This window comes from Meleagris gallopavo, chromosome 21 (genome assembly GCF_000146605.3).
Source record: "Meleagris gallopavo isolate NT-WF06-2002-E0010 breed Aviagen turkey brand Nicholas breeding stock chromosome 21, Turkey_5.1, whole genome shotgun sequence".
In the NCBI taxonomy this organism is placed as follows: Eukaryota; Metazoa; Chordata; class Aves; order Galliformes; family Phasianidae; genus Meleagris; species Meleagris gallopavo.
In genome coordinates this window covers 8,790,790-8,815,031 of record NC_015031.2, presented here as the reverse complement: position 1 = coordinate 8,815,031, position 24,242 = coordinate 8,790,790, and the positions used below count along the sequence as shown (strand labels likewise).

Here is a 24,242-nt window from a genome sequence, read left to right as displayed (position 1 = left end):
AAAATCTGGTGCCTCTTTAGATTCAAAGAACATACAATTAAATTTATCCATATACAGGGCAGCCATTACACACTTGCTTAAATCCTTCTGAATTAGGTTTAGGTACACTGGAATTGATGTTCCATTTCAGTTCTTTTTGGCTCATAAGCAGAATGTAATTACTAAGGACTGCAGCGATTACCTGGAAATTAAAAGGGTGTTCCTGAATGCCACTAGAATATACAATGAGATGTACTCTCACATAAGAATAAAGTTGGTTAAAGATAATAAAATTTAAAGTTTTACTAACCTGTAGGCATACAAGTTTCTTCCAGCTTTGACTAAATTAGACTTTAATGCGTTTGGTGATTTCATAGGGGAAGGAGCCATGTGATCATCTGCTCTGTTTTCAAAGATAAGTTAAAAAAAAAAAATCAGTGACACAGTAGCAGCTTTATTTTTCAGACAGGCGGATAGTTCATAGTTTGTGAAACAAATTGATAGTGCCCAAATAAAAACAGATCTAGAACAAGTAGTACAACATACATACCCATTGTTTGCTGCATTCTGTAGTTCATCGACTTCTGGGTTTGCAGCTCCCCAGCCTGATTCCCAAAAGACAAGAGATTGAGTATGGATACAAAGGGAAAAGATGGAAAGGTAGCAAGTCTACTTAGAGCTTCCACCCTAACTAATGTTCCACAAATAGTCTCAGGAGGGGGAGGAAGGAAAGGAAAAAAAAGAAGAGAATGTGCTTTTTTTTCTAATATCTGTAATTATAAGGCAAATTCTAGCAAGTAGATTGCTTTTCTAGATACTGCTTTCTTACTAGCACAGACACATTTTTGTTACAAGAAAAATGCAAGAAAAATAATAATGATTGAATACTGCAACACTTTCCAAGTACAATTCGAAGAATAAAAGTTCTCTTCTCAATTACAAGAAAGACATCTTGTAAGTGTTTCTTCTTGTAATACTGGGCTTGAATTTTGATTGAAATCAACTGAAAACAAAAGGTCAGAAATCCAAGAGACTATTTAAATGCCAGTGCTACTTCATTCTGTAGCACACAAAGCATTGACCTCCCTCTAGGCAGGGAGGAAAAAAGCTCATTGTATAGCACAGAAAGAAACTTCCTGGAGGACATGTTTTAAACAATGGACTTCTCAGAAATAAATATAAAGGATGCATATAGGTCTTGATAAGGACAATATCTCGTTTAATACAAGAATAAAATTAACATTTAATTGGATATATCCATCAAAAATATACGCATCTTAATTACCCAGTGATGAGGAAGAAGAGTCATGAGTCACAAAACTGGAACCTGGCTCATTCTTAAGAGGATTTGAGGTGAGGGGCTGCCTGGGTCTCTTTTTCTGATTGAAGAGAGGCACAGGCAAACAACCTAAAATTAAAATTCACATGATAACACCACACCAGCACTAGAAGCATATGCACTCTATACTTAAAGTATGTAAATAGCAATTGTCTACCAATTATTTTATTTACATTACCCATGGAAATTGTAGTTCATAAGCATGTAGCATAGCATAGCCCAGCCCCTCACAGGGCTGAGCCCTTCATCCTGCAAATTAGTCCGTGAGATACATGTATTACTTCATTACCAGCCCCATGCCTCCAAAACTTTACGCTGTGCTGTAGTAACATAGAAATCCATACAAGTCTACTTGGGAAATGGGCTCCAGGATATAAGCACAACAATGAATAAGCTGTAAAGTGCAAAAGAATGGATAATACCTGCTGTGCTGCGGGTTGAAGCATCAGCTGAACTCCTTTTCATGACTGTGCTGTGCTTTAATAGCCAACGCTTTATCGGTTACTCCGTATTCACTGCATGTAAGGTAGGCAAAGGGAAAGTGAGCTAATTAATGCTGTAAACACATTCAAATTACATGCAACTTTACGGCAGTTTGTCTCAATGCTTTGTTTAACCTGTTGCATGCATCACTTCAGACAAACTTAAAACACGTGAGGATTTGTGCTGAATTTAACAGGCTCACAGGGATTCCAAGCAGCATTCAATTAGCAGGTCGGTAGCCCAAAATATTCATCATTGAAGCAAAAGTCACATTCCCTAAGTTCTTGGCATGCAATAATAATACTGAATTTACTGCTGAATTTAAAAGCACACTCAAGGGCATGGAATCAGTTTACTCTTTAATTCTGCAATGCACATTAACTGCACTGTGACAACTGCAGCAGCTCCCAGCTCGTCGCTGCCGCCTGATTTGTAATTAAAATGCACTGCAAGTGCTATAAAGCCTCATGGATGTTAGCAAATAATGCACTTGTAAAATGAAACCTCTCACACCTGATGCTGCAGCCCTTAAAGCCAATTTTTGCATTACGTAAGATTGCTTTTCTGCATGGCTTTATTCTTCTTCCTCTTGAAGGTGAGCAAAGCACAGCCCTGAGCTAAAACATGCAAGGAAAAGTAAAACAAAAAAGAAGAAACAGGAGACACCAGGCTAAACCTGTGCACTGCTTCACACACAGCAGCATCCTCACCTACAAACCAAACCGCCTCCCCACACACTGAGGGGACAGAATCGAGCAGCAGCCCGCCAAAAATAACGGTCCAACCTGCCCCACCCTCACTCAGGTGCGAGGTGAGAAAAGGGCGGGAAGGGGTGGGACGCGCCCTGCGCTATAGCGCTGCAGCCGCCGGTGGCCGCGAGAGGGCGCCAGTGAGCAGCCCGGGTAGGAGCTCATCGCCCCCTGTGGGGCGGCTGTGTGGCTTCATGAGGTGTTACGGCAGCGGCTGATGGGCTTCCATGTTGAATTGTAGCTCGTAGGCAGATCAATTCCTAAATCGCTAGCTTTGGAGTGCTCCTGAGTTTTTAGGTCAGGTCACCTCAGGAGAAAGGAGGGAATAATAAAAAACTCTGCACTGTGTGGTGCTGTCATTAATAAGCACTATATTTTCCACTTCTCGGTAATAAACTAAGTCAAAACGTTCAGTGCAAATAAAGCAGTATACAAAATCAGTGCTGAATTCTTAATAAACCAAATATGTTCCTGCATAATTAAGCATTGGCCAAGCACAGGAAAACGGGAATGGTTTCCAGCATGTAGAAAAGGGAGAACATTTCTGCATCTGTGCCACGTGCTCCCATGATGTGCTGGCAGCCCAGGAGTTAAACGCTGTCCGCAAGTTACTTTGCTCCAAGGGTATAAAAGGAGCCTCCATAGCTTTGGTTCCAAGCCTCGTGTTTGAAATGCGCTGTGTCTGCCCTAGCAGAGCGCTCAGGAGACAAACTGCTTGCATGCTAAGTGAGGTAAGTGCACAGCGCTGTCTCTGCTTTGGCTTTTTGTGAGGAATGACCACCGATCCCTGCTGGCAGTGCAGGATAGAGATAGTTTACTCTTCAAACTGCTGTGGTGTTTAAATTCAACAGAGCACGGCTCGGAGCATGGGCTGTTCCTTGTGACGGCGTGCACATGGCACCTTTGCTGAAGGACTGGGGTCAAAGGACGGTGCAGACTGTCTGGTGCTGTACAGCACAGCTCTGCTGCTTTGTTTAATACATTACTTACCATGACTGAATAGCTGACAGCCTAAAGTACAACAGGAGTACAGCTGACTTAAGTGAACACTCCATCTATTAACTCACTGTGAGGTTTAGCAAGCACTCGGCATACGTTGCAATGTAGAGAGCAGCATTTGTAGGAAATGTGTTCCTGGTAGAAATTGGGTGGATAAACCCTATGTTTGGCTCTGTTTTTATACAGATCATCAACCTGGGTTTTGAGACCCTCCGCGGACCCTCACCAAACACTGTCACTGGGGTATATTCTTATTAAACTGAATTGTTCAATAAATGTTCCTTATTCTCTTACAGTGTAACATTTTTATGTTTATATTGTGTGCTGGAGGCCAATTTTGAACAATTCTGTCATTAATATCAGTAAAACTGTTTGTTTTTTAATCTAAACATTTCAGTCCTCATAACAGGAGTTATGGCTGCTGTTTAGCTTGAGTTTCCATTCTGAAAACCCATTGGAATGCTTTCTGAACTGGCAGAAGTCCTTGGCTAAGTTTCTTTCAGGGAAGAACACAACTTTTGTCCCATTGTGATCTGCTTTGATTTCCCTTTTTTTGTAAGGGGCTGCAGAAATGGGAAGAGTCATCATTAAGTTGTTCCAGTGTCATACAGGTCGGTGTTAGCAGATCCCAAGACACGTCTAGAGCCAGGAATGCTAGGTAAACTGTAGCTATGCTGCACTTTAATTTCAGCTGTTGTTCCTTCCAAGCACTGTTCTGATAGTCTGAAACAAAGGTCATACAAGACAGCGTGCTTTGAGGAACTCAGCTGTTCGTGCTTTTTTAGATGAAAGCACTTCATGTCTCAGCATTATGTGCTGATCTCTGATCTAGAGCAAAGATATGATTCATATTTTACTGTTTTTACTCACTTTAAATCATTCTGCTCATACGTACTGTAATGTTTTTGTAACTTAAAGCTTACACGAACAGACTTGTTACAACGAGTTTGCAAGTTTTTTCACACTTTCATCAGCAGAGTATCTACCTACAGCTCATATATTAATAGAGAATGTCTGGAGAAGTTAATATTTGAATTGTGTAACAGTACAGTAACAGAGTGGGAGGATTACTAAATATGGGAAATGAAGGGAGGGCTCCTGGGGAGGGAGGAGAGTCGGACCAGCAACGCCCCGCCTTGCAACCGGAATCTGAAACTTAGAGAAATGTTAATTCTCTTTCATTCCCGTCTGACCTAAACAGACATAAAGAATTTCCTATTAAAAGAAAAATATATTTCTTTTCCAGAGATACGAGCTTTACTTCACTATTGTTTTCTTTTGCTTTCAGCAATTCTTAAAGCTGCTGAAAAGCATGACTTCCTGTTCTGTTGTTCCAAAACCTCCAGTAAGAAGGGTTGCTATCTTTGGAGGAACTCATGGCAATGAGTTATCAGGGATATTTTTGGTCAAGCACTGGCAAGAGAATGGAGCTGAGATTCAAAGAGCAGGAATGGAAGTGAAACCATTTCTCACCAACCCAAGAGCTGTGAAGAAGTGTACTAGATACATTGACTGTGATCTGAACCGTGTTTTTGACCCTGATAATCTTGGGTAAGAATAGTTGTACTTTCTGTTGTTTTAATTTTCTGTTTTTTAAAACTGCCAAGAACTTCCTTTCCAGATTAAAACATTGATGCAGGTTCCACTTCTGTGTTATCCAGGCAGTCACATAACTGAAATTACTGACCTTTTACCCAAAAAGAACAAATTGTGTGTCTTGTTTCATTTTAAAACTTGCTGGTAGAACGAGCCTCAAACCAACACATAACACCTAAACAGAGTATTTTAAATCTGTATGAGGATAGCTGAGCTTGTGTAAACTTAAGCTGCTGTTTGGAGTTGCAAAGTCACTATTTCTCATGCCTTCTTGTGCAATTCAGCCTTGGAGCTCTTCTGAATACAGTTATGAAATATGAAAACACAAAGCAATTTAGATGTAGACTTCAGTATATAAAAGGTGACATGCAAGGTGGGAAGTGTATTTAATTACGGTCAGACGGGATAAAAGACAAAAAACTTGAAATTATAAGCTAGAAATAAAGCATTCTATGGCAAAATGGCAAAATTCAGTAATTTATCTGTCTCCTTATTTTAGAAGAAATGAAATCTATAATTGCTGTACAGTGGTAATTGAGTTTACGTTTTAATGGGATTTTATGTTTCTCTGCTTTTGAGACATCTATACCAGAGGTGTGCTTTGTTGTATGAAACAACATTTTTTAATGACCGGTATAGCTGCAAGCTGAAAGGATAATTAAGTATCAGAAAAGCCTTAATTGTAAAAGTGAATATTAGTGAGAGAAATAGGTGTCACGTTTATTTTGTAATCATGGTTATTCTTACCCTGAATGCCTTCTCACCTGGCTTTTCATCTAATAATTTTGTTGTTAGATATTATATGTAAGATGGACAGACTGTTTAACACAGAAGTGTTAAGACCATTCTTTCATTGCTTACTTACACGTTCCCTCTACAGACAGGAAGCCAATGATCTCAGACCATTTCTTACATGCCAGTTCAGGCTAGTCTGGTACCTGAGACTGGAAGCATTAAAACTTTAGAGGAAGGCATTTGAGGTGGCAAAATCTTCTTTAAGGTTCAAGAGGCTTAGAATCAACAGACTGTAAGAAAATCTGAGCAGAACATGAGAACGTGTTATGAAAGAACTTGTAAATGAGGTCCAAGGTAAAAGGGCATGAACCCGTATCAGAATACCCCTTCAGTAGAGGCTGAACTCAGGCTTGAGGGTGGCTGAAGTTGTTGATAAATATTGAGTTAGTTTTTTGCACAGAGAGAAATGCTGAGATGCATGTATTAGAAGTAAATGCAAATAAATAAGAGAAGTACGAAGCCTATTGCAAAAATTGGGTTAAAAAAATGTAATACCTTTCTGCACAAGATACATAGCAGTGTTTTCCACTAACAATCATTTACTTTGTTCCAGCACAAACATCACGTTTTAAGCCAGCTAATGTAATGGGCAGTTATGGAAGTAAAGTGAAAGAAAAGGATGCAGATATTTTGTTGAATGTAAAGTCATGAAATGAGCTGATTGATTTGTTTGTACTAATATTAACAGACAGACAGTGGTGGAAGATATTCCATATGAAGTGAGAAGGGCTCAGGAAATCAACCATATATTTGGTCCAAAAGGTAGTGATGATGCCTATGACCTTATTTTTGACCTTCACAACACCACTGCTAACATGGGTGGTACCCTTATTCTTGAGAACTCCAGGGATGACTTTACAATTCAAATGTGTCATTATATCAAGGTAAAACTACTTTAAATGAACTATTAAAACAGATTACTGTTTGCAGTGTATGACTATATATTATGTCATTTCTTCAAATATTCTATTTTTTATTCAGCAAAACTGTTTTAAATATATAATCACCGATGCTTTTTTAAAATCAGAGCTAATTAATAATTTGATTATAATATCAGGTAATTCAGATTTCAACTCATCATAATCTTCATGTATTAAAACGACTGTAGTAAGATTGATGGGCAGGGAACAATGCTTAGAATAACATCTATGAAAATAAATGTAGTTTAATCTGCTTCCACATTGATCTGTCAGGAACTGGGATAAATTTGGGTCACACATGCTAAATAGTTAGACATTAATTTTATGAAATAAGGACATGGAAAAAGTAACGGAATTAAGTAATGACAAATGTTCCCTTCATCACTATTTATAGGAACAGCAATGTGTCTTTGAATCCTGTTTGATTCTGCTGCTCCTGGAGCTGATAAATAATGGCAGAGTGAGGTTTGCAGAAAATGAGCAATTGGAAAAGAGATCTCCAATAGGATTCTTTGTCAAAAAAAAAAAAAAGAAGAGGTGAAAAAAGAAAAGGCTTAATTCACAATCTTCACAAGATAATGTAAATATAACAACAAGAAAAAAGATCTGCCTAGAAATCTGCTTTAAAGTATTTAGATTATAAATTCTGCAGCACCGTTGAGTAGTTTTCTCTTCCTGTTAGCAATTTAGGAACAGAACTGAGTTCATTTATATTAGGAGACAGCTAAGTTCATTGGACCGAGCCTGGCAAGAGTTAATGGAAAGGAGACCAACAAACAGAGCTTTGTGTGTTTTCTAAAGATGTCCTACTTCTTTGAGCACCATGAAATAAAGGCAACATATTGAACACATTGTGTAAATCACTTCTGCATCAGTAGTCTTTTTGTGGCGCAACATTTTAAAATATTTGCATAACAAAACCATTTTAAAACAATCTCCACAGAATGCTTTGGCTCCAGAGCGCGTTCCTGTTCTGCTGATTGAACATCCTAACTTGAAATATGCAACAACCCGATCTGTAGCAAAACATCCTGTTGGTAAATATGAAAGATAAACAGCATTTTTTATCTATCAGAAATTATCTAAAAATATGTCTGTTTCCAGATCAGTTCATTACATTTTACAGAGTGCTCTGATCACTAATTGCTGTTTGTTTGACAATGCATTTACAGAATCAGATGTTTATGATTTTCTCATCTAAAGAGCACTGATCTGTCATTTGGCATACAAAGCATTGGATGCTAGCCAGGAAGGGGAATAGAAAATATGTAGTAAAGGAGAAAATGACATTGTGCATGAAAGTTGTCAGTGGTTACATTTATAGAAACAAAACCGTAATCACAGGCAGGGAGAAAAAAAAAAAATTGCTTTTCATGAGTTCTCTAAAAGGCACCATGGAAAGAAAAGATGAGAAAAAGAGTGAGGGAAAAGAGCATACAGAGTGACTCTCACATCCTGGAGGCACACTCAGAAATGGTTATACGGATCTTTGAACTGATCCTTACTCATGAGCTACATTTCTATCTGCCTTCCAAATAACAGGACTGTAGATTAAAATCTGTCTTAACGATAAAACTCAGACACAATCAGACATGTATTTTTCCTGTATAATCGAAGCGTGCTATATTACAGCTGTTTTAATAATCTCCCTCATCTGTGAACAGGTGTGGAGGTGGGGCCTCAGCCACAAGGTGTTGTTAGAGCTGATATTTTGGACAAAATGAGGAAGATTGTCAAACATGGCCTTGATTTTGTTCACCTTTTTAATGAAGGTAGAGTAAGTAATGCAAGCTCCCTGCCTCATGTCAGTGCGTTATTTCAAGAGTGTTTTTTCCAAAAGCAGGTTGTTCTGCAGCTCTCTGCTGCTAAACAGGTAACACTGCGGGGATGCAGGGGTGGGCAGCCTCTCCAGATCACCCAAGTGTGGCATGAGGAGGTCAGAACAATTCCTGCTATGGCTTCTTTAGGCAGCTCTGAGGACATTACTCAAAAACTCTATAAGTACACTTGATTTTAAAATTGCTTTGAGAATCAGAAAATAGCAGCTAACTATTTCTGCAGTAGTATGTACACTGAGAATACTGCATACGTAAATTAAAAAGTGTTCCATTTACATGCCTGCTGCGCATTATTTCAAATTATCATCAAGAAATTTTGTAAGATATTGTTTTTATCTGTGCAGTGGCAAAGGTACAGACTGACAAAAATAGGTGTTGAAAATTCTTTTGGATTACTTTTGTCAGTAAGTTCTGTTTGGCTGTAGAAGGAAAAGAATTTAGCTGTGTGTTCCAGAATCTACGTTACTGTGCTGGAATGGTAAAGATTAAACAGCACCAACATCATCCACGTTACACAGCAGTACCAAACACAGCCTTCTGCTAACTTACTCATCTACAGAATAAATCTTCCTAAGTATACAGTGAAAAGCCACATCTAGCACCACTGATCTAATTTAGATCAGGGCTTCAAATGCAACAAAATGCAATACATGACAAGATCATCTTTCTACAGCTTGGATCTAGGGAAAGAAAGACGTGGATCTACACATTTTTATGATGTATGAGCTAATCACCAGCGTGTAAATGTTGACAGTGTACAACCTAATAATTTAAGCTATTCTGCAGTGAATTAGGAATGCATTGTGCTCTCTAACAAGCAGTTGTTCATTCTGACATTAAATTGCATTTATTCTTTCTAGGAAAAGAATTTCCACCATGTACAATTGAGGTTTATAAAATAATGGAGAAAGTAGATTATCCCAGGAATAAAAATGATGAAGTTATTGCTATTATTCACCCTAAGCTGCAGGTAAATTATATAGTAGCTTCCATCTGCACCATTTTTAAGTGCTCCTGTTTTGCTTCTGCTACATTATAGTATATAGTAAATAAGATATTTATAATGAGACTATTGCTAATGGGTTTACCAAATACTTCAGACCTTCCCCATAGTAAGCTCCATCACTGAGGTCATACAGTATTTCAGGAACTGATTTGGGAATCACTGAACGTGACATCATTTTTGAATCCAAAACTGAAGACAGTAGGATTGCTTATATTCTAAAATGTAGATCTAATGCTGAATTCTGAAGTAAAAGTCTGTTTTTAATTAATTGTGAGCGTATGCATTTTCCTTTTAGTTCAACTTCACCAGTGAATTCTATGCAAGCCTGAAAATGAGTGCCAAAATCCTGAAATTATGTAATGAAAATTAAAAGCAATGATTTTAAAAGCTTTTGCCATAAGCTACAGGGAAAATAATTATTGAGCATAAATTTAGAAATCACCTTTAGAAAGTTTTTAAGAAAAAATGAAAGTAAATGTATTCTATTTATTTTCTTTATCTAAGGATCAAGATTGGCAGCCACTGAACAATGGTGATCCTCTATTTTTGACTCTTGATGGAGAAGTAATTGCATATAAAGGGGACTGTACAGTCTATCCAACATTTATTAATGAAGCTGCGTATTATGAAAAGAAACAAGCTTTTGTAAAAACAATTAAAATGGAACTCACTGCAGAACACATCAGATCCTCAGTCGTAGATCAGAACACCTCTTAAAAGCTCACGACAGATTTTCCATACAAGAAGTGCTTTTTTTCTCTGTGAAATCCAGTATAATTCAGAGGTTATTCACAGGCTTAATAAATTCAGAATCTAATTTAAAAATGTAATTTAATTAACATTTTGAGAACTTTTAATGTGAAATATATTGTAATAAGATAGCATCATAATGCTAATTATGGCTTCTATTTACTTGTTTTAATAGATCACTATAGATACAAAGATTATTTTTATGAAGTTTGATAGTTCATGCTATATAAAAGGATTAGACAACGTACCACATATGCTGATGAGTAGCAATAAAGCATCTATCCAGAATTACATGGAAAGTAAAACTTTATCACCCAGCTAAATGATATTAAAATGACAACACTTTAACTTGGTAAGCAGAAACATCCAGTAATCAACCATTTATAAATTAATTGTTCAGCTGAGCCATATAAAATGTGAGACAAAGGAAACAAGAGAGAAGGAAAGAAACACAGAGAGGGGATGTGTATGTTATTAATGCCTGCTGCCCAGAAGTGGACGCCTTAGGGTTTGTTTTGCTTTTGTGCTTAAGAAGAATAATCTAAGAACATGATTTCCAAGGAAGAAATACACTAAAATAAATTATGTTTAAATTGAAATTATTACAAGATTAATTAAACTGTTCCCAATTTATCTTTTAAAGACAAAAAGGGTTGAATTTAAGAAGTTTCCAGTAGTCTGAAAGATACTGAAGCCATATTCTGGGGGGAAAAAAAGTGCATATCCAGTGAATACATTCAGAAAGCACTCAATAATTAGTTGCTTACTGAAAGATTCATCATCCACATAACCCCCCAAAAATATCTACTTTGAAGAGTACTAAGCCAAAATCTTTTTAGCTTCCTTTGTGTAACTCTATAGCAATAAAGTAAAGATACAGGACAAAGAAGATGCTTATTGAATTACATGTTTTATTTCTTTATATTCAGATAAATATTGAATAAAAATTACAGATTGATCTGCTGCAGTCATTATAGTGTTCTTGATAGAAGCCTTGAGATAAGAGATGCTTGATGTGTGTTCTGGCAGGACTCTGTGGCAGAAAGCAGGGTATTTCCTCACTGAATGACTTTCACATAAAATAACCCCTGCCTCCTTCCTCCGTTTTATCACATAGCTTTGTACCTGAATGTGGTTAAGGAACATTCCTTACATTTCTTGGTGCCTTCTCTGTTTATGGCTGTGCCTACAGAGTGACCTCAGTACAGTACAGAGACATCTGAACCTGTTTTCAGTGACAAGTCCATCCGTAGCAATATGGAATACAGTGCAGACAGGTTTTCTTCCTGGTTCCTGAGTACATGTGATGAGGTATTTTTTTGGTACAAAAACTGGCACTTAAAGAGTCCAAGCAGAATGGTGTAGTCCTATGGCAATGTTCTTTGTTGGGAGTTCCAATGCAAAATTAACCAGCAGAGATGAAAGATTCCGGGAAGAAAGGGATTTTTCTTCTCATACTCACATATCCTACTGAGGAGGTCAAACTATTGGCACTCATGAACGTCCTTCCTCTATAATTCCTATGCACTCTAAAAAAAGTAACTGAAGATTTCAGTTCGATCCCATCCATCCAGGCCATGCATGGTAGCAAACACAGGATAGGGCATCTACAGAAGATGAGTTGGTAGAGAGAACCGTGTTCACCATCCCTGCAAACTGCTTTGCACTGTCCTTTCTGCTGCAGAGTTCACTCATGCTCTCTTCTGTGTTAAGAAAGTCTTTGGGGTCAGTTTGCGCGCTTCAGGCTTAGCTGTAAGAATTCAATGCAATTCACATTATCATTCAAACAGAACTGAATTTACCTGAGTGTTTCCTAAGTAGCACCTTTAAAACAGGCACCAGAGGAACACACATATGAAGAAAACCCAGGACAGGGAAGATGTGAATTAATTGAAATCTGAAGGTACACAGAGCACATTTTTTAAGACATACACAGATAAAATTGAAAACAACAACAACAAAAAAATTTATAATAGTAGGCCATCACAAGTAATGAAATAAGGAGTGCTAAAGAAATGCATTACACAGTCCTCTGAATAAAAATAAATAAATAAAATAAAAAGTCTGCAATTGCACTGTATTTCATTTATTTTCTTTCTGTGGGAAGAAATTCTAATTTTCCTGAAGTAGTTGAAATTAGAAATTAATTAAACCTGAAATCTTCTAACAGAGTAGTTTTTACACAACAAGATGCACAAGTGTGGAAAAGCCACGTAGCAATTGGAAAAATAAAAACACTGACTTAAAAAAACTCTCACAAATATTCCCCATCATGAATTATGTTTCTGCCCCATCATTTTATGGGAAGGTATGAATAATGAATAAAAATCAGTGAAGTGCACGTTACATTGCAGGCATCACACACAGGAAGACAGATCACAAAGCTAAGGAGACCCAAAGAGGCAGTTTGACACAGAGGCTTTCTGCAGCTTGCAGGATAAGCCCCCAATAACACTGACAAGCAAAACAAAAAGTTGCAAATGTTCTCAGAACGTCGCTATTTCAAAATAACAGACTTCATTTAGCAGACCTATTGAAATGCCTTTCTTTTCACTACGACAAGAGGTTTTTTCAGTGTACAAAATATTGCCCAGGAGTTAAAGATTCCAAAACAACAGACAGCAGATCAGGATCCCAAAGATCTTAATTTTCCACAAAAGGAAGAAGTATCTCACATTTGACACTTCTTTCAGCAGTCTAGAGTCAAGTTTCAGCAGGCATACGAACTTGGACAGCAGCAGTTTTCAAGCTTAAAACTGAACAGAGCAATAGTCCATTTTACTGTAGCTTAGCTGCCCTGATTAAATGGGTTCAAGTCACCAGACCACATCACTGAATGTCTGTGCTCCAGCTGGCTACAGCTGTCCAAAATAACAAAAAACCTCCCAACATCAGCCGCTGATGCTTTTAACTTTCCAAACATCTACATATCAAACACAGAACAACTAAAGAGAAGTTTCAGGCAAATCATCCATTTCTTCAAACGTATTCAAGGTGTTTTTGCTATTAGTTCTTGAATTATCTTGAACTTTGCTTGGATCTGCAAGAAAATGCATTATAAACAAAACAGGATATGGTAGAAACTGTATTTATGAGATCAAGCTTTTGCACATCTAATTTATGTTAAAATAACACACATTTATTTAAACAGCAAGTTGTCAGTTTGCTACCATATCTTATACCAAACGTTTTCTTACTGCCTGTCTTCTTTATTACCAAAAAAATTCTACTCCACAGTAGAAATGCTAACTGACTAAAGAGCAAACTTCAAAACACATCTCAGATCCTCACATGCCCCGTCGTAAACTCTGACGCCTGCTGCTAGAAGGACATCTGACACCTCTGAGTTCAGTCATGTCTCTATGACACTTCCAATACTCTCAGCCAATGGCTGTCTTGAATTTCCTGGTTAACATTCACAAGGACCAATTTGTCATCCAATACACATCCCAAACAAACAGGAATGTTGTAGGGCTGAAATACAGCAAACCACACTTTTGTTAGTAGAATCAGTCTGATTTCTTGCCACACCTTGCAATGCCATGCGTAATGACTCAAGGAGTAAATCAATGTGCTTTGCAATACTTTTTCCAGAACAAAATATGCTGTCTGTTAAGAAGTTATTCAGCCTTATGCCATTCAAATGCCATAAGAGAATGTAAAATTTTGATCAAGAATAACTGCTTAGAGAAAAATAAATCAGCTACACCCATCATGTTTCAATGCTGAGGAATAAATAAGAAGAGTTGTAGCTAAACCTCTCTCCAAATGGTTTAGGACCCCTTTCACTTTAGCCATGAGTTTCCCTAACAGTAAGTAGAGGAGTTGTATATCTAGGTTACGCACATTTACATTCTTAAAGGTAGAAAATTACATCAAAGGATTTCTAAGGAAAAGGGATTTCATAAATAAGGTGGTGTAAAGCTAAGCAGTACCTGTTGGCCCTGGATCTTCATTAATAAACGAAACATGTGTTTTCCACTCAGTCCATCTCACTTCATTAATCCTGTTTACATTGTACATAAATTGAGTCATTAGTGTACATTATCTCCCAGCTACACAGTTGCACTTCCCCTTTTATTTTCTCACTCCCTGGGATTGCCGTGGTTTGCCATCAGCACCTGCCCTAATAGTACTGGGAAGTACTGCAGTGAGTGCCTTTTGCAGTGTTATGCATCATATGCAGATGGGAACAGTACTCAGATCATTTTGCAGTTTCACACATTATGAGCACAGACTCACATTACACAGAAGAGTATTTTTCATTAAACAGCACAATAACATTATCTTCAATATGATAATCATATCAATTAGCAGTCAATTCTAAATATAGTTTCTTTTAAGCTAACATTTGGAGGTGATTATGATAAAAATGACATCTCCTGCAATAAGAGCTTATACTTGTACATTAAAAACATTCCTGAGCCTCAAAATCTGTTTTCTTATTAAAAATTGCTAACACAAAAAACCTTTTCTGTTAAAAGCAGGAAATAATTTGCCAAAATGTATAAAATATTTAAAGAGTCTTTTGAGGAGAAATAACCTTGAAGAGGCACATAGAACAGAATAGCACAATATTCAGACTTTACCTTAAGCAGACTCTTGTGTCATTTTCAGCCACTTTACACCTCTCTCCCAGTTGGAATTTTTTCCTCAAAGATTTTGGTAAGAATTTTTCAAATTCCAAAATGGTTCTGGCTCTCTATTAACAATGAACAGTAACAGGAATGTGGTTAATCATATTCAGAATCTTCTGACTTTGTAGCATACACGGAGTTATGTCACATCCTTCATCCACCATCCATGATCAACAGAGACAGAAACAGAAGTAAATAACATGTTGCAGATTTCTTGGTCAGACTATGAAACACACCTTCCTGGTGGCACACCCAGGGGAATTAAAGTCACAGAGATACATAGGGACAGTGCATGAGGTTGAAAATCTGACACATAAGATTGTCTTTAGCTGTTAATTGTGAAGTTATTAGGATACTCTTGCAATAAACCTACAGATTTTCATTATTTGTACATACATGCAAATAGAGATTCTCATTGTTAACACCCATCCCCTTCTATCAGTACGATAAGTGACAAAAGCTACAGCTTAGAAGACCTGACCAATGCTTCTATACTTCATTAAGCAAGCTGACCACAAACAAACCTGGAGTTTCCAGATGTGCTCACTCTCTTTAGAAATATCTTCCACTGTTTCTCCCATTAATGCAATCAGCATGTTCAAGAGAAGGACAAAAGTCAACACAACATAAGTTATGAGGAGCAGAAGAAATAGCACAGGATACTTGGAATTTTGCTGGATCTCCAGATCACCCAGACCTAAGGTGAGCTTAAAAAGATCCATCAGAACAGGTCCCAGGCTGCTGTTGGAATGGCATTCACCACCATTTTGGCAAGTTTCAATCAATGCAGCAAGAGCTGAGAAAAAAGCATGAGACAATTTTTATCACAATAATGCTTCATGTATACATTGCATTTTAATCTAAAGAATTCAAGATGCACTACATAATAAAGAGCTACAGCTACCCAGCAACGTACACAGCAGCAGCTAGATGACAGGTAACCAAGAGGAAGCAGAAACAGCCCACATCCAAATGAAATTGCAAGCAATTGAGCAAGAGCCAAATTACTTATCTGTTCACATAGTCTCTAGGCAGAGTTTAAATCTCTAAACAGGGCTTTTTAATTTCCAGGAGACACCCCAACATGAGCTCTCATCATGATAACAGGGTTCTTAGTCATAAGAATGCCAAAATTTTTACTCACACAGAGCATCAGTGCTTTTCTCCAGTGATATTTACCTACGCCAAATCCCAGCAAAAACACGATATAGACAACTAAAAATTTTATCACATCGTTCAGGATGACCTAAAAATTAAATTGAATATTCATCAGAAATTAAAATTGAGAACTGGTTTTATTCTTATGTATCTGCAGGGATACAGGTGTGATGCACACTACTGCATCAGATCATTCTCACTAGGCAAAGTGACTGCAGCCTCTATGGGAAACCCAGAGGAAACTTAGGTCAGAGGTTTTTTTCTAATCTTGTGAATGAGAGCCTGATAAGTTGTGCACTTAAGTAAGTGCACAACACAGGTATTATAGTATGTGATACAATTAAATAGCAGAACTCTTTTAGCTGAAAAAACTCCACAAACTACTCGTGTATTTGATAAAATAAAATCTTGACTTTTAAGATATAAGCTAATTTCTGCTATTGAGGTCATAGGGCAGATTTTATATATTATATTTCAGCAGAATAAAAAAAAAAAGAAAATTCGATATGAATTATACACGTGAATTGTTGCACATGCTTCATTAGGATTGTATAGATAAGCAAGCACCAGGTAAAAAAATTAAATACTTGCCTTTTGAATCATAACACTGTAAATTCCCATGGACTGGAAACCTCTGGTGAAATAGAGCATATTAGCCCATCCCAGGGCCATTGCCAAAACAAGACACACGAGGTGTTCTTTGTAGGAAAACAAGTACAAAAAGACAGAGAAGATCACAAGCATAGCTTGTATAAAACTGTTAAAAAAAACACACGTATGTAAAAGGGAAATTACTAGCACAAAACCAATAGCATCATGGAAATATAAGAAAACAATTGCTTCTTAGGCTTCATATTGCTTTCCATTCTCCCCTACGAACATAACCAAAATAATTTAACAATAAAGTAAATGAGTTAAAATCTAGGTATGTTAATATATAATGGCTATCCTTATTAAAGCTTACTTTAAATAAACTCTTCTCCCCTGGACAGCAGTTCAGTGATTTTGTTAACAGAGATATTTGGAATCAATAGAGTTTCCATGAGCCTCTCTGCAAGGAGAACACAGAGAACACGCAGTGCATTCCCATAGGATGCAGACCAGACTCTGGCAGCACAAGACTGATATTAGAATGGCTGTAGAGTTAAGCTACCTGTTTTTATTGATATATGATCTTATTCTAGAAAGGAGAGGAAATCCTCTGTGCTTTTTGAAGACCAGCTGATGGGCTACTGCCACTAGCCAGCTGAACCAGCTTTATGCTGTATTTTCTTCCAGGAAGAGTTGAAAACTAGATTTAATTTATTAACCAGGTTTCTTAAATGTATTTGTCTATATACAGCATGAAGAGATGAAGCATGTGAAAGAGATAAAAGACAGTACTGCACTTTCTGAAAAACAGTACACATCAATTCCCAGTATTATAATTGACCAGTGAAAGCATTCCCATGTGCTAAGGAAAAGCTGCATGGAAAATTACATCTATCTCCCTGAAAATTGATAATCTAAAGAAAATCGTGCATCTGCTCAAGGAATTATTCCCTGCAACCATGGATTAGATACATAGTGTATAAAATGTATGCATGACAGACTTACAATGCAAAGTGGAACCACGCATCAGAAAGAATTGACTGCAGGTCTGAGGGCCTAAGCAGAAAGATGGCTACACTCTACATCATGAGATAAAGAAAAAACACAGAAATGGAAGTAAGAGAAAGCAGGGGTCAAGATCAGTCTTTCAAAATCATGCATCTGAAGTTAATCTTCTATAGAAATATCTCTTTGTATCTATTTGTTATTTAAAAGTCTCACCTCTTTTATGGCTAAAAATATGGCTCCTAACATAACCATCACCTGTCCTGATAACTGCAGCCATCCCACACCACGTGTCAGAGCCAGTGGATAAGGTGGAGCCTGCAAGACAAGCCAACATGAAAGACTGAGTTCCATATCTGAAGGGTAAAAGGCAAAGGAAGTGGAAGCCTCATGTATGTAGCTCTCTGGGTAACCAATTTAACTGTCTGCCTTTGTGTTATGTAGTTTTCGGGTTACTTTCGCAAGTAACTTCTATTCCTCCTCCTTCTAAGTAAGAAAACTTGATGTGGGAGAGCCTGGTCTCCATATAGTCTGATATTCTGATACATTTTGGGGCACTTTTTTATTTTTATTTGCCAGCATTTTAAAAATAAACCAGAAAATACTACTGCATTTCAAAGCAGTAAAACGTGTTAAAGTTAAGTTACTGTACTCACTTCATTTTCATTAGGCCTGTGGTAGGAAACTAATGTCAGAGTTACGTTGTACAGAAAATAAAAGCAACATGACATAAAAAGCATGTGTCGTGCAAATCTCTTCCATTTCATTCGCAGGAGTGAATTAAGAGGCTCTAATGTCAGCATTTCGTGACGATTCTGTGGAAAGAAGAAAAAAATCTACTAAGATCTGAAATTTCCACTTGTAAGAAAACTGAGATATGTGTGCATTGTATGAATAGGCAACTTACACCGATATTCGTGTTGTAGACAATAATTTCCAATACTGAATTGTCTGCAGTGGTATCTAGTTCTGTCAAATCATAAAGAGAAGATTGGACGGGACCATAAGCCCAGTCTGTGAATTTTCTTGACAGGCTTCTGTTGGGTTTATCTCTTATCTCTCTGCTGAGGATGTATTTCAGAACCTAAAACATGAGCAGAATCGTTGGTTACCAAATGCATTCTTCAGGGAACTGAGAAAGTATACATACACACTTGTTAAAACCAATACCTTGTAATTCTCATCTTTGTTACAGTAGTGTAATTTAATACATTCATAATTCTGTCATTAAGTAAGTGCTGTTAGAGACCACAAACTTCCAATAAGTAAATACAGTGTTCTTAATGTCTCTGGATTTTCTGACAAAGAGATATTTTTCTAAAGAATGAAAGCATAATTTTCCAGGTGTTCACATTTATAACTTGACCAGCGACTCTCTAAATCATCACATTGTCAACTCATTACCACATATACACAGATGATCTATGAGGAACAAATGCAACAGCAGCAGAGCAGAGCAGTTCTGGAAAGTCTTCTAAAATGATTTGAAGATTTTGTATTGTCTAAGAGTAGTTTTGTAATAAATGAATATTTCTGAGTTTCTGTACAACAGAAAGGTTTGAAAGGCTGTTTTTAATAGTATATATATATATTTTCTACAGAGAGATATTCTTAGAGGAAAACCTTGGAGGGTAGAAGGAACATTGCTTACATTTTGAACCCTATTAGCTCAGTGGTATACTGGTATAACACTGGTATACAGTACAGCATAGCAAGCATGGAGAACTACATTCTAGAGCACTAACATCTGAGTACATGGTTGGTCTTGATGCTTTCTCCATACTTAAATTCTCTTAGATACTACTGAGATAATACCCACCTCTAACTTCCCAGTTTTTGCAGCTAATTGTAGTGGTGTTAAACCCTCCTTGTTCTTCACTTTTTCCAAATTTCTGTCTTTACTTTTCAACAAAATCATATCGTACATTCTGATTACAAAGTCATTCTGAGTTTTAAAGTCCTCTGCAACAGTAACTAATGCGTGTAGGATATTATTCCCTCTGGAATCCTGAGAAGCAATGTTGGTCCTGGTGTTGTCCATTAACAGCTCAATTATATCTGGCTGATTGGTACATGCAGCTAAAGCCAGTGCAGTTTCACCTATAAAATCATAACATGCAACATGTGTTCATTTCTTATTATAAGCAATCAAACTGATCTTATAGGAATGATTGTATTAAACATCTTCATATTTAAAAGCATGTATCAGTATAGATTATTTTTAGTTTAGCTCCTGGTTTAGAAAAACTTAATATTCACAAAAACATTTGGAGAAAATCTTCAAGTTCAAGTTTGTGTCACTTCATTTGCCATTCAGCATTTGACAATTGTCTTACAAATATATCTGAGTGTTAATAATACATTGGACTCTAGCAAATCTCTTTATAAGAGGTACTGTACCATTTTTCTGTCCTGTGATACAACTTTCTTAGTCTAGGTTCAGTGACAGCAATGATCCACACTTGCCTGCTTTCTGTACTGTCTTACTTGTCTGGGTATTCCTTCCTAACTGTTGCAGAAATCCCATTTCTACTTACCAAAATAAAAGCCTTCATGTTTATATTTGGGATTAAAGAAAATACCCTGGGCGTGAGCATTGACATCAGCTCCTTTTTCTATAAGAGTCTGAGTGATTTCAAACTGTCTTCTTTCAATGGCAATATTTAGAGCTGTCTGGCCTGAAACAGCAGACACAGGTATTTAGTGTGAAATCTTATGATGCTACAATTACTGATGACATATTTAGCTACATGCCTCAAAATGGATCAGATGGCAGTACCTTTATATGCCTCTTCTGTGTATGCTGCATTGATAAACCTCTCCAAAATACCATTTTCTTCTGCAAAGGATAGTAGTATATTCACTATCTCATTTGTGTTGTTGTTTATGTTCAGTAGAGCTTTCATCAGACAAGTTTTCCCAGTATCTGAAGCTGTGAATTTTTTCATTAGATAATCTGAAAGAGTAAATTTTGGGATTAGATCACGGCAGCCATCATTATTTATAAAGTTAATGGAAAACAGCTTGAATCTTTTATTTGGAGCAGAGCCTGAGGGATAAATATGAAAAGAAATTATTTGATAAACAGTTACCCAGTCACTCTATATTTGAGCTATGTGTATTTTGTGAGATGATACAGAGATGTGGTAGTGGTTAAGAAGACAGCCAGTGTGCTTGCTTTCTTTTCCAGCTATCCCACCAACACAGTAACTCCAGACAAATCCAAATTCTCTTCTTTTCTTCTCTGCCTGCTCTACCATGCTACGCACATCACAAACAGTGACTATGCCACAACCAGAGTGACTGTAGTAAGGACAGAGACATCAGCTTTGAGTCTTGTACTGCAGAAGGTAGCTCAGGTATGGCTGTGGGAACACAGTGCACTAGATCCACAGGGTAACATAAATAAGAGACAAATACTCCCCAGTGTTGCTTCAGAGGCAGCAAGAAAGCAGCTGATTGAATATGCTTTCATTTAGAAATAAGAAATTACATCCATTTGATTGCAAACAAATGATTCAGATTCACACACGAGTTGCTGCTGCACTGAGGTACTTCCTAGTAGAATACGCATGCACTGCCAGAAGAGGTAAGAGTCTTCCTTCAGACAACTCCACAGCTTACCTGGCACAGTCGTGTTTCTACAAACATTTGATCTCTCCTTCAGCTCTGCAAGCAGACCTTGCAGTTCTTCAATATTCCCCTCAGATACTGCCCGAAACAGGTATTTCTTCAGCTTCTTTGGGGCTCTTGTCTGCTCAGGTCCTTGTGCTATGTTAGCACTGAATGATCAAAAATAATAATGGAATTGCTGAGTCAGTTTACTTTATTTTCTACATACGAGGAAAAAGAAATACAATTACTTGCACCAGACTACATTGACTTGTCCCATTTCCATACAGGTGTCCCGGTATGGATCTCTCAATATGTTTCTGTACATTACTTATTTGCTAAGAAAGTGCTATTGAAAAGCAAAACTTAGAGTTATTTCTGAGTTTAATTACTGAATATTCAGAAAGGTATATATGCCTCATTTCTGGGAAAAAAAAAAAGGCAGGCATAATTGATAATATCTACCCTATTATAGACTTAACGTGTAGAAAATGCATTAAGAAATACTTCCCATCTCCACTCACCAACAACTGTCTACATTAGGACTATATTCAGTCACATCATCCTGAAGAGACTGTGGGGAATCCATGTCTTCCCCATTTGCAGATGCACTGTAGAAATGAGAAAAGCACAACTGTTAAGACGGGCAGATATTGGAAAACATTTTGTCAAACTACATAAAGAACCAGTCAGTACTAGGATTGTCTATTGCCAAAGGAGTGGCAAAAAGGAAGAGATCCACAGGATTTTATTACATTTAAAAAATCCTGAGGAAAGAAGCCTATTTTATGTTTTTCTACATTATTTCATTTGAGATCTTGAACCTATTGGAGTTTTTTCTTCAGTGTTTGTGCAACATCTTCAATGTTGCACCTTGAAAACGTACAGTCTGCCTTCCTCACACACTTAATTTGTCATCTGCCACAAAACAAGTGTTTAAGTAGTGATCTTGCATGGATTGCACACAATGAATGTGATTTAAAGATTTACTACACAGTACACTGTTGGCAACTCAAGAACATCTTGCAGCTGAATGTAATGGAAATTTCAGCTAAAAGAAAGTAAAGCCTGGGCCCTATATGCATATTTAGGTAATAAATTTAAAGGACCTCAGTGGCATTGGTATTTTGTAATTTCTGTATGCCATTTCTAGACATTCCTAAAAACAGATCTGACATAAGAGTTGATTGATAGTAATTTTTCTCACTTGTATTTTTGTTTACTATGGGATTTGGATTTGATGAACTCTCACAGGTTAATAACTTAGGGAGCCTGGACTATTAGTTATTGACAAGATGGATGTAAGGACAGAATGCAAGGATTCAACACTGCTCTGCAGATATTTATTTGAAACAAAGCTAGAAGCTCAGGGTACATTCTTATTCAGTCCATCACTTCTCTGCAGAAAATCCAGTGACAAAGTGCATATGTGTCTCATGCAGGTTTGTTCCTGAATGAGAAGGGAAAATCTGGGTACTTTTCCTCTGATACAACAATAAAACTGCCAACAATTCCAGAAAGCTGACCAGTCCCCTATTAGACACAAAAACATTTGGTAATTCTGAGCTTATTCTAGATTTGATTCATATTTCCCTAATTCATAATTCTGGCTTTCAGTACCATTCCAGTTTTTAAATATCTGGTGCATTCTACCCACTCATAATTTTTCTCTACTCATTCAGCATAAATAACTGCTTTAAATATCTCAGACTCAACATTTTCATGCTGGTTTGTTGTTAATGAAAAACAGAGCGAGCACACAGAGCTGGGAATATGGCTTGCTAAATTAAGCTGTTGTTTTCACATTAGAAAATTGGGTGCATGGAGTTTGTCCTCATCTATCACAAACAGCATATGCTTCGGAAGGAAAAGATAGCATTGATTTAAAATTTATTCATATTTGAGGCCTGATTTATTCAGTGTAAATGATAGCAGAACATACAGATAAATAATCCAGCAACAATTGACCTCCAACAGAATTCTGTCTTTGAAGTGATCAAAATCTATGTAAAACCGTGTGAAATTTTAGCTCTAAGGAGGAAGAAGGAGTAGCTGCTGAAAATGAAATAGATATACTTGCAGTATGACTAATGTATATGCACTGATAACTTACCATGGACGAATATTCGAATCCATTGGTTTTGAAAACACAGGGGGAGATGTATTATTTGGAGTTGCATTGCCTTCAAAACCTTCAATCTCCAGAAAAAAATGTGAACTGTTGAACATATTGCATTGAAAAGTTGTTAGTAAAAAAATCAAATTCAACCATAAGATATAGAATTCACTACACGTAAGTACCTGGAACAACACTGACAATTAATATTTTCTGGCATCACACCTGTCTAACAGGATGCTGTCTACTTTTCCCTGGAAGTATCCAAGCCTCTACCATCAGTTAAGCACTTCCATGTTGGCAGGTGGGCAAAAGATCCCAAGATATTTTTTAGAAGGCACAACATCAGATCCTGACATGTCTGAACATCAACACCAGCAGCCTAAAAGGAGCCTCACATCGGACTTCTATGAATGAATGAATGTATGAAGGGGGAGGGGGACAAAATGACGACCGCTGGGACTGAGGGGCCAGTTCGAGGCTCCAAACAGGACTTGATGGGTGGAGACAGTGGAGTTCAAAGGCTTGGAGAGAGGTGGAGGGATGCTGCTTCTCTTAAGTGCCTGTATACTAATGCGCGTAGCATGGGGAATAAACAGGAAGAGCTGGAGTTCTGCGTGCGGTCGCAAGGTCATGATCTCATCGCGATCACGGAGACGTGGTGGGACA

The 24,242-nt window shown here is 37.3% G+C and overlaps 3 protein-coding genes across 5 annotated transcripts; 1 reads left to right on the top strand and 2 right to left on the bottom strand.

Moving 5' to 3' along the window:
- Nucleotides 1-43: 43 nt before the first annotated feature.
- LOC109370683 (spermatogenesis-associated protein 22-like) lies at nt 44-2,505 on the bottom strand. Its single transcript, XM_031556495.1, has 6 exons — nt 2,315-2,505; nt 1,741-1,833; nt 1,265-1,387; nt 530-584; nt 290-382; nt 44-212 (listed from the first exon to the last, which is right to left on the bottom strand). Exons 2-6 carry the CDS (start codon nt 1,781-1,783, stop codon nt 44-46), a joined length of 483 nt encoding a protein of 160 aa, XP_031412355.1. The 5' UTR covers nt 1,784-1,833; nt 2,315-2,505.
- Nucleotides 2,506-3,177: 672 nt separating this feature from the next.
- On the top strand, nt 3,178-11,160 carry ASPA (aspartoacylase). 2 transcript variants are annotated; one of them, XM_010722078.3, is made up of 7 exons: nt 3,178-3,281; nt 4,838-5,100; nt 6,629-6,824; nt 7,804-7,897; nt 8,525-8,632; nt 9,559-9,668; nt 10,209-11,160. In XM_010722078.3, the coding sequence occupies exons 1-7, from the start codon at nt 3,222-3,224 to the stop codon at nt 10,419-10,421; spliced, it is 1,044 nt and encodes a 347-aa protein (XP_010720380.1). In that variant the 5' UTR covers nt 3,178-3,221; the 3' UTR covers nt 10,422-11,160. The 2 variants fall into 2 exon arrangements, with proteins under 2 accessions (XP_010720380.1, XP_019477571.1); XM_019622026.2 differs by lacking the exon at nt 3,178-3,281 and adding an exon at nt 4,110-4,207.
- A 191-nt stretch (nt 11,161-11,351) lies between these two features.
- On the bottom strand, nt 11,352-23,701 carry TRPV3 (transient receptor potential cation channel subfamily V member 3). 2 transcript variants are annotated; one of them, XM_019622025.2, is made up of 16 exons: nt 23,571-23,701; nt 21,982-22,068; nt 21,470-21,627; nt 20,625-20,801; nt 20,383-20,523; nt 19,665-19,945; nt 18,753-18,929; nt 18,502-18,660; nt 18,062-18,163; nt 17,846-17,919; nt 16,841-17,006; nt 16,271-16,337; nt 15,616-15,887; nt 15,044-15,156; nt 14,390-14,460; nt 11,352-13,494 (listed from the first exon to the last, which is right to left on the bottom strand). In XM_019622025.2, exons 1-16 carry the CDS (start codon nt 23,684-23,686, stop codon nt 13,400-13,402), a joined length of 2,256 nt encoding a protein of 751 aa, XP_019477570.1. In that variant the 5' UTR covers nt 23,687-23,701; the 3' UTR covers nt 11,352-13,399. The 2 variants fall into 2 exon arrangements, with proteins under 2 accessions (XP_019477570.1, XP_010720382.2); XM_010722080.3 differs by having other exon boundaries at nt 11,352-12,204.
- Between the last annotated feature and the right edge of the window lie 541 nt (nt 23,702-24,242).

Coding starts and splice junctions, on each gene's coding strand:
- LOC109370683 (XM_031556495.1), bottom strand. CDS start 1,783: ATGAAAAGGAGTTCAGCTGATGCTTCAACCCGCAGCACAGCAG. Junction 585..1,264: donor CTCTTCTTCCTCATCACTGG/GTAATTAAGATG, acceptor TTTGGGAATCAG/GCTGGGGAGCTGCAAACCCA. Junction 213..289: donor AGAAACTTGTATGCCTACAG/GTTAGTAAAACT, acceptor TGTATATTCTAG/TGGCATTCAGGAACACCCTT.
- ASPA (XM_010722078.3), top strand. CDS start 3,222: ATGCGCTGTGTCTGCCCTAGCAGAGCGCTCAGGAGACAAACTGCTTGC. Junction 7,898..8,524: donor TGTAGCAAAACATCCTGTTG/GTAAATATGAAA, acceptor ATCTGTGAACAG/GTGTGGAGGTGGGGCCTCAG. Junction 8,633..9,558: donor TGTTCACCTTTTTAATGAAG/GTAGAGTAAGTA, acceptor TATTCTTTCTAG/GAAAAGAATTTCCACCATGT.
- TRPV3 (XM_019622025.2), bottom strand. CDS start 23,686: ATGTTCAACAGTTCACATTTTTTTCTGGAGATTGAAGGTTTTGAAGGC. Junction 18,930..19,664: donor CAAAAACTGGGAAGTTAGAG/GTGGGTATTATC, acceptor CTCATGTTTTAG/GTTCTGAAATACATCCTCAG. Junction 16,338..16,840: donor ACAGTGTTATGATTCAAAAG/GCAAGTATTTAA, acceptor TTTAATTTTTAG/GTCATCCTGAACGATGTGAT.